The 10155-nt window shown below is 35.2% G+C and overlaps 1 protein-coding gene across 1 annotated transcript in view; it reads left to right on the top strand.

Moving 5' to 3' along the window:
* LOC136843149 (glutathione S-transferase Mu 4-like) overlaps nucleotides 1–9863 on the top strand; it is a 15173-nt gene extending 5310 nt beyond the window's left edge. The window contains exons 2-5 of the mRNA XM_067111201.1: nucleotides 1499–1648; nucleotides 2483–2662; nucleotides 9208–9306; nucleotides 9570–9863. Coding sequence (XP_066967302.1) covers nucleotides 1499–1648; nucleotides 2483–2662; nucleotides 9208–9306; nucleotides 9570–9773 — 633 coding nt within the window. The 3' untranslated portion in view covers nucleotides 9774–9863. The remainder of the gene's footprint in view (nucleotides 1–1498; nucleotides 1649–2482; nucleotides 2663–9207; nucleotides 9307–9569) is intronic.
* The last annotated feature ends 292 nt before the right edge of the window (nucleotides 9864–10155 follow it).

Below are 10155 nucleotides of genomic sequence, written 5' to 3'. Positions count from 1 at the left end.
TGCGATTATAGAAAACGAATCGCTCAGTACCACTGCTAACTTCCGTTGATTATTAAGTACTGTATGTATCAGAAGACAGCAAGGCCTATCAACACAAGCCAGGAACATAGAGAAGTAAAACGAGTGAAAAATAAAAAGTGCAACCGAGGACAGCTAAGCCTGGACAATCTTGGTTTCTTCAGTAACAATGGTACAAACAGCAGATTACTTTGTCTATGTAACTGTGTGTGTGTCCGTGTGGGTGTCGTGTGTCGTTATTGGTGCAATATGTGAACGAATCTACCAAAGACACTGAACAATGATGAAAAAGATTTTATCCTAAAATCAAGGAAAATTTTATATTCAGTACTGGGTAGTGAGTTTGACAGGCCCCTTTGGACGAAACTGTTCAATCTTGTAAGGAACGAACCAGGCAGGTGGAACCAGTTAGTAAAATATTTTAACATATTTCATCAAAGGTAATAAAAGTACATTTGCTTAAGTACTCCTGGATTAAGTATCCATCAACACCCTAAAACTGACACTTTTTGAACAACAATACGCGTAACTAAATTCAAAGACTGCATCCGACAAACTTCTGTTAAATTTTAAGAGAAGCTTGTCGGATGCAGTCTTTGAATTTACGACTTAAAACAATGTATAAAATTGGAGAAAAGTTCCTATACGCCGTGGGAAAACGCCTTGGTGTTATATTGTCAAGCTTGTTATCGAAATAATGAAGTGAAATTTTGCTAGGCTTCATAAGAAATCTTCATTTTTAGCTTTCTGTAAAAGAAAACTTTTGAGATGGCTTTGTCTATCAGTTCGCACTTTTTCTGTCCGCCCTCAAATCTGAAAAACTACTGAGGCTAGAGGGCTGCAAATTGGTATGTTGATCATCCACCCTGCAATCATCAAACACATAAAATTGCAGCCCTAGTTTTTATTTTATTCAAGGTTAAACTTAGCCATAATCGTGCGTCTGGCAACGACTTAGGCCAGGCCAACACCGGGCCGCAGGTAAAGTTTCATGGGCCGCGGCTCATACAGCATTATATCAGACCACCGAAAGATAGATAAATTTTCGGTGGCCTTGATTGTACGATGTACAGAAAACTCGATTGCGCCAAAGAAACTTCGGTGAATTTTTTACTAGTTTTACTTTATATGCATAATGTTTTATTCTAACGTTTATGTAAATCCCAGAACGCCGAAAATACAGTTATTAAAGGAAGATGCTTGTGTGATCTAAAAATAAATCCCTGAAATCATAAATAATCTGTTTTGGAAACAGACAGACTTTCATGCCGATCAAACTAAATTATGTACCGTCCTATATCTAGGTATAAGTATAACTTCATTAAAGTTATTAATGGAGTGATGGGAAGATATGAACATCATCCAATATCAAATCTCTGCAAGAGGAAATCTATAATGGAAGTTATTTTTGTTTTCCTCGAAGATGAAATGCTTGTTTTAAGTGCCTCTCAACTGATAATAAACTGCTTTCCATTCCCAGCTGGCTCAGCCTATAAGGTGCGTCCTCGAGTACGGCGGCGAAGGATACGATGAGAAATTCTTCGAAGCAGGTCCTGCACCCGACTTCGACAAGTCAAGTTGGACTTCTGTCAAATATACGCTTGGCCTTCCATTACCTAACTTAAGAAACGTATTGTTAAGACATTGAGAAGTACGAAAACTCAAATGGGAAATAATGCATTCAGTAGTGACAATGTTCGTCATAAAATGAATTAATACTAGCTAGCACAGTTTGTTTAATAAAGGAATCCCCGTTAATCATCTTGTAAAGTACAAAATGCATGAATTCGTATATACAGACGAATTTACAAACAAGCACGCATATCGTCATATATACACAGTGTGCATGCTTACTGTGAAGTGCCTGTATGTTTTATATATATATATATATATATATATATATATATATATATATATATATATATATATATATATATATATATATATATATATATATATATATATTTATATATATATATATTTATATATATATATATATATATATATATATTATATATATATATATATATATATATATATATATATATATATATATATATATATATATATATATATATATATATATATATACACATACATACATATATAAAGCGCACGGTTACTTCACAGTAAGTATGCATACTGTGTATTATGACGATATATGTGCTTGTATGTAAATTCGTCTGAATATACGAATTCATGCATTTTGTACTTTATAAGATGATTAACGGAGATTCCTTATTAAACAAACAGTTATATATATATATATATATATATATATATATATATATATATATATATATATATATATATATATATATATATATATATATATATATATATATATATATAAATGTGTGTAAATATACATATATAATACAGTACTTAAGGTGTGCATGCTTAGTGCGTAATGAATGTAATCATCTGAAACCTGACAATCAAATTGCCATTAATATCTTCCCAGCTTCCCTACTACATAGACGGTGACGTGAAGTTGACGCAAAGCAGCGCTATCCTGCGCCACTTGGGAAGAAAATACGACCTTTGCGGAAAAACCGAGAAACAGATGATGATGGTGGACGTGCTGATGGAGCAAGGGAAGGACATGCGAATGGCCTTCGCTCGCCTCTGTTACATGACATACGTAAGACATGGCAAGGCTTTGTCCTCTGGTGGACTCACTTCGGTTTCCTTTCTTTTTGATGCTATGATACACATTTCCGTTTTTATTGTGGGAGCATCAAGACACAGTGCAAATTTTAGAATGCATCTGAGCCAGAAAATATCTGCAATATTCGCTACAATTGTTTTAGGTGAAGTCAATATGAAAAAAGGCAGTTATGCTGCATATAAAACAACATGCTTTTAAACACACATACAGTATATACACACACACACACACACACATATATATATATATATATATATATATATATATATATATATATATATATATATATATAAACTGCTCGCCATGACAAGGGATGTAACTACAGGCTTAAATAAATACCATAATTGTTACTGCTACAATGATACTTTAAATGCTTAGTCGTGATGAGTCCCGGTGCAGAAAATGTTATCTAATCCGAGCCTCCAGCAGAAATTACATCATTCACTTCAACATTAATCACACTTCAGCATTTCCCGGACATTGAGGTACTCGCATTCCATTACCTCTTTGTTGTCAGCTCTGCAGGTCTTATTAGGGTTTCCTCTACTTATTCCTAGTACACTCTCTATGCTTACTTTTAACCAATCTGTTTTCATCTTTTCTTCCCATATGACCAACGGCTCCCACACCCTCTGATCCGCTCTTTCATCTATGGTAACATTTTTATCACTAGGCGTCTCATTTCGCGTTTTAATTCTTCTTCCACTATATATACAATGGAAACGGTTCATCACATCAGCATCAGATTTTGCTTTTTTTCACATTCAGTATCTACACTGCAACACCATAAAAGATAGCTCGCTCAAAAATAATTTCCTACATTTTCAACTTCTCTTTCCAAAGACATTCCAAGTTTCTTTCTATCCTTTTGCTTTCAGCATGTATTTTATTTTGTTTCCATTTTCATTGATTCACCTCTTCTCTCATCCAGCCGCCATCGGATATATTTACTCTCACGTACAAGTACTGAAGAACCATTTCCATTTGACACCTTCCATAAGAACATACACTCCTCCATTTTCCAGGTTCCACTGACACTCTCACACAGCTCCTGCTCGCATTTAATCCCAACTTCCCCTTCTGAACACACTTTTAATCTGTTTCACTACTTCATGCAATTTCCAGCCACTATCCCCAATGAGTACTGCGCCATCTGTAAACATCAGACCATTCCAGATTCCATTCACGAAGATTGCACCTGCAACTACGACCCCTCTCTGACTTATTTCATCATTCTATTCACATAGACATTAAATAGCCAGAGAAATACAAATAATTCTTGCCTCAGTCCACTTTTACACCATCCGGTCTCTCTCCCATCTACTTATTCTTGCATCTTCTTTGCTTCAACCAGAAAAACTTCCGTGACTCTTAGTACTTGCCTTATTTATCAAACATCTAAAAATCCTCCATCTTGCTGCCAGTCCATTTTTTTCACATCATTGTTCCACGTTTCTTTTTTGATAAATACAGCTTTTACCCTTTATTTTCAAACTTGCCACATAACTATCTGATGACAAATACTTTATCCGCAAACCCTTTTGTTTTACTACACTTACTCTTTTCTTCCCCTATCAGTCCTTGTTCCATTTGCTCAACTTTCTTAACTGAAATCCTACCATACATCTTCCCTTGTATACTTGACAAAATTATGCTGCTGTAATTCTTACAGTTGCCTCTGCCACCTTTACCTCAATATAGAAGAAAAATTTCTCCTTTTACCAATCCTTGATAACATTTCCTTATTCCAGTGTAAATCACAAGTCCTGGTCAGCTATTTAATCACTTTCCGCACCATAAAACAGACTCACAAGCAATCCTATCAGTTTCAGGAGTCCTTCCATTCCTCAACCTGTTACATCCTAAACAGTCAATTTCACATCAGGTTTCTAAATGATTTTAACATTCAAATATTCACTCCATCGACTAGGAGAGTCCATTAACATCTTTTGTTCAGAAATCCAATATTCGTTCATTTTCATCTTTTCATTACTTTTCACAAAAAAACTTCATGCTAAAGCTTCTTAAAGCTCACCTTCTCTTTAATTTTTCTCTCTCAGTGATCTCGTACAATTGCGCTTCAAATAATCTTTATCTTCTTAACAAACCTTTCATCTCGTCACCCTGTTAATTCCTGTTTTTAGTTCTTCTTAGCATCCTATACCAAATACACGATTCATCATAACCCATACTTCATCCACTCCCGTACATGTTCCTCATTTAAAGCCATAAGTTTAATCTGTACTCTCCACCTTTTCATACTCCCTCAAAAAATCCACAGGTTCAGACTCTACAAAAATCCTGATGAGAGGTGAGATCTTTGAGTATGGTGCTGATGGTGAGACTGAGTTGACCAGGGTTTGAAAGGCATGACTGAAAATGGTAGTGGTTCTGAAGAAAATTAACGAGAAGTAAAGCAGAGGTAAAGGTGATATGGGCATCCGCAGGAATTGCTGGGACATAGAATTCTGAGTGGAGAAGTGAAAATATGACAGCATGATCCATAGGAGAAGAAAAGTATGGTCTTAGTCAAGATAGAGGGTATGTCCATCAAGTGTTGGTAGTAAAAGTTATATGAGCAGTTTGAAGTAAAGGGAAAATGTTTAAGTCGTATACATAAACAAGGAAAAAGCTTACAACAGAATTGATGAAAGAGGCATGCGGATGATGTTAAATATATATGGTATGGCATAGTATACATGTTACGAACAATCTTAACTCTTTATTATGGAACAAAAGTGGATATTAGACAAGGATGTATTATGTCTCCAATGCTGTGTACTATCTCCATAGATGGGGTGTTGCAAGAGGTCAGAGAAAAGGTATTAGACATAAGTGTGAAATACTTGGTATTTGCAGATGATATAACACCACTCAAAAACAAAGGTGATAAACTGCAGGAACTAGTGACAGAGTTCGAAAGCTTTTACAAGAACCAGAAGTTGAAAGTAAATGTGAGTATAGGTAAGATTATAAGGATATATATAGGAATTATGAGGAAGGAGCAATGCATGTTAGTATGGATGGCTGAAGAATGGAAGCGACTGATTCTCATAAGTAATTGGGAGTAAAATCATGAATGAAAACAAGGTGACAGAAGTAATTCACAGGACAGGTGAAGCAATGAAGACAGTGGGATGTTTGCAAAAGACTGGAAAGAGACCTGGAATATCTGTTGAGGTTCTGTAAATGTCTGAAAGAATGGTTCAGACATGTTGCAAGTAGTTAATAGAAAAACCATAAAGTTGCTGACATCAGTAGTTAGCATAGTATATGTTAAGTAAGAAGCATTGCAGTGTAGGAAAAGATCATTGTTTTAGGATTATTTAGTAATAGAAGCAATGTCAGACAATTGGTGAAAATATATATCTAAAAACATGTAGGGAGTGAGGATAAGAAAGCCAAGAAATCAATGAATAGAAGGCATGAAAAAGCTATTGGGAAGGAATATCCTAGCAATCCAGGAGGCGCAAAAACGAATACAAAATACAAGTGAATGACACTGCATGTTTCGAAGGGGTTCTGCATGTGTTTATGACACTTCTGTGTAAGTTAAAGAAGTGTCTAATACAGTGGGAGTTTTGTGCGTAAGACAAAGCAGAATCTCTGCAACAGTGATCAGTGCCTAGCGTTCAGATATCCATCGTCACTGGTTCTTGAAAAAGAGCACATGAACATTCTTTGACAAGAACCAGTGGTGATCAAGGTACTTCGAAAGGGAAATTTGCAACAGAAACAATACAGCATCATGTGAGGATGTACGCTTTCAAAAGCCATTTTAGTAACCTGTAACAAGAATAATATAATCCAGGTATTATAAAAAAAAATAACTGGAAATATTTCATCCTCGAGTCACGTACAGTAACCAAAATTATTTGCCTAATGGACATTGCTTTGATGTATATGAACATAATTACTGAAATTTCATTAAAATCTTTGACAGCAGTAACATTATAATTCAATGCAAATATAGTTTATTTTAACTTCCGAAATTGAGCATGCATTCATTTCACAATATCTGGTTCTGTTTCATGTTCTAATGGCTTTGATGTGTCAACTCAATAACCGAATGTTACATTGGCCATCATTCCCACAATTTCTCTACTCATTTTGTTACTCGAAAGAGTATATGACCGATATAGAATAACGTGGACATATTAAAAGAAAATCGCCACGAGATTTTTCATTATCTATCTCAGCAATTTTGCTGCACTGAAATTATCACTGATCCTTGCTAACAGAAATATTGCGAATCATAGCATAGAACTCTTGCGACCCCTGGACTTCCAAAAGCTTACTAATATATCCCCACTCACATATGGGTATTCCTCTCAGTATACAAATACATCTCATACTTTCATTAATAAGCTCTACTGAGAACAATTAGATGTCTACACCTTACAGGGACTATATTGGCCGTCTTCATGAACCTAATTATAGTACTAGTCTGGAGCAGAATAATATAGTGGTAGATACTAGGTTTAATCATAATGTGAGTTTATTTTTCCCCCATCTGGACAGAATCAAGTATTCACATGATCTTATCAAACGTATTAAATGCATGTACTGGTATACCGCATGACAAACGAGTACAGTGTGGGCAAGAGGAGAGAATGGAAAAAGTCAGCAGATGATGACTCATTCCATGGTTCACTGAATATAGTTGATCCAATAACGATCCAACGAAGTCTGAAATCCTTGAACAGCAATGTAAAAGGAGCTATAATTTCATTTTAAAAAATCTCTAATTAATAGGAAACAAAATCACTTTGGATAGTGGACTTTTAGTTTTCTGTAAAAGAAAACTATTGAGATGGCTTTGGCTGTCCATCCGCACTTTTTCTGTCCGTCCTCAGATCTTAAAAACTGCTGAGTTAGGCTAGAGGGCTGCAAATTGGTATGCTGATCATCCACCCTCCAATCATCAAGCATACCAAATTGCAGCCCACTAGCCTCAGCAGTTTTTATTTTATTCAAGGTTAAATTTAGCCCTAATCGTGCATCTGGCAACGCTATAGGACAGGCCATCACCCGGCCGTAATTAAAGTTTCATGGGCCACGGCTCATACGGCACTATACCGAGACCGCCGAAAGATAGATCTATTTTCAGTCCTTGATTATGCGCTGTACAGAAAACTCGATTGCGCCAAAGAAACTTCGGCGCATTTTTTACATGTTTAATGTTGCAATGAGCAATGGATAAGCATATCTTTCACAATCCAAATTCCATCTAGTAGGCACATCATTTTCAGCTCCCAATCAAAAACTTTTTTTTTTTTAGCTCAAGATCAGCTGCCTCCCTGTAGTGTGTTTGATTCTTGTCAGTTCTTCTTTATGAAACCTTAGGTTCCAGTCTCATGTAGAGTCCTACGTCTTTGATGTTTTGTACCTGCAAGCCAAGAACTTCTGATCCAGGATGACAATGAGGTGATTCACCTGTTGGTTCTGATGACCTCTTTTGCATCGTTTAGCCTCACCTTTGTGACCTACACGTTACATGGTGCTTTTGTGGAGTCAGCGAAATTTAAAAGGAAGTGTCAAAATTAGCACACTCACTGGATGTCCTCTTGCTAATGGGTCATACCCGTGAAAGAGACTTAAATTCGACGAGTTGTGTAAATCGACGATGAATTCAGTTGAATTTTGAGGTGGTACAGAAGGTCATTTTCGCTGTAGAAATTCATCCTACAGGTGAGAAGAAGAGTCGCAAGACCTCAAAAGGATAAAAGGTATAGAGGTTGGGGCAGCAAGCAGGGGGACTAATTAAGAACAGGAATATCCCTCCAGAGGAAGAGGTCAATAACTGTGCAGGTCATAAAAGCCTGACAGTTTTGACGGGGAGAAATTTCACCAATGTGTATATGAAACTACAGCTTTCACACTACCAAATTCAAGTAAGAAATTGTTATTTTAATCATAGCGAATAAGAATAAAAAGCAATTACAAAATTAAAAATTAAACAATGTCAGGTGGCTTATGTAGACGAATTACTTAAATCCGATTAGCAATGAAAGTTAAAGGAAGTCAATCAAGGTAATGCTAATTACTCTATACATAAGAAATGAAAGACTATACACCGACTTTCTATACAAGAAATGAAAGACTATCCACAGACTTTCTATACCATTACCATGTACACACACACACATACATAATATATATATATATATATATATATATATATATATATATATATATATATATATATATATATATATATATATACAGTATATATAAGAGATTGGGTGTAGTTCCTGACCGGTTTCGACTTTATTTTCAAGTCATTAATGGCTTGGGAATAATGTCGAAACCAGTCAGGACCGACACCCAGTCTCTTATCTTTGCATCTGTGTTGATGTGTGATAAACAAATCAAGAGTTGATGTGATTAAAATCATGCATATATATATATATATATATATATATATATATATATATATATATATATATATATATATATATATATATATATATACATATATGTATGTATATATATATATTTTTTTTCTCATATTACAGAGCCCAGAGACCAAGAAGGAATATTTAACTAACCTACAAACAACCTTGAAATCATTGTCGACTATCTTGGGCAACCAGAGTTGGTTCGCCGCTGATAAGGTAAGAGATCAGATTATCTGATAGTCGTCTCTGAGAAGCCGATGAGAAATAAGATATGCAGATGCTTACAACAGTTTCACTGTTCATAAATCTAACTGATTGTCTGTTCAGTATTTATTCCGGCATTTATCATACTTGCTTTTCAATGTTTTTTTTTTTATTGCATGTTCCATTTTCTCTTTTGTAAGCTCGTCTTGTAATGTTCTTTTTTTATATATACTCTGGTATTTTATTCGTGTCTTTGTTTTGTTTCTCTTTACCAGATAACACTGGCAGACTTCTTACTGTATGAAGAATTTTACGTAAATCTCGTCTTAGACCCAACCTGCCTTGACTCCTTCTCCAACGTCAAGAGCTTCGTCAAAAGGTTCGAGGATATTCCGGCCATCAAGAAGTTTATGTCTTCTCCGAAGTACATCAAACATGCTCTCAACGCTCCCATGGCCAAATTTGGCACTGGCAATTAAGGAAGAAATTGAAACATGTCTATATCAAGACAAGAGATCAAGAAAGTTAAATTGGTGATGACGATACGATAATAAAACCCATGAGAATTTTTTATATTATTCCTGATCCTCAAGATGAATATAATCGAGTTTTTGACGTCTCACAGTGGCTAATACTATTGGAATGATTTATGTTTGGGGTTGCAGATTAATTTCTATGTTGAATAGTACTTGCGTAGGTGGTCTTTGTTATTGTGTTGCCCAATGTACCTAAATTCACGGGGTTATTGTCGTTCTTTATTTGCTCTCTTAGATAATTCTTTTAAAGTCAAATTTCAGATTCAGTCAAAATGAAAAATATACTGTAAATATCGTGAGTCGGAAAAATTATTATTGCTATTTT

The sequence above is a fragment of the Macrobrachium rosenbergii genome, chromosome 11 (assembly GCF_040412425.1).
Source record: "Macrobrachium rosenbergii isolate ZJJX-2024 chromosome 11, ASM4041242v1, whole genome shotgun sequence".
NCBI lineage: Eukaryota > Metazoa > Arthropoda > Malacostraca > Decapoda > Palaemonidae > Macrobrachium > Macrobrachium rosenbergii.
Note: the sequence above shows the minus strand (reverse complement) of the source record. Positions and strands in the feature narration are given on the sequence as shown.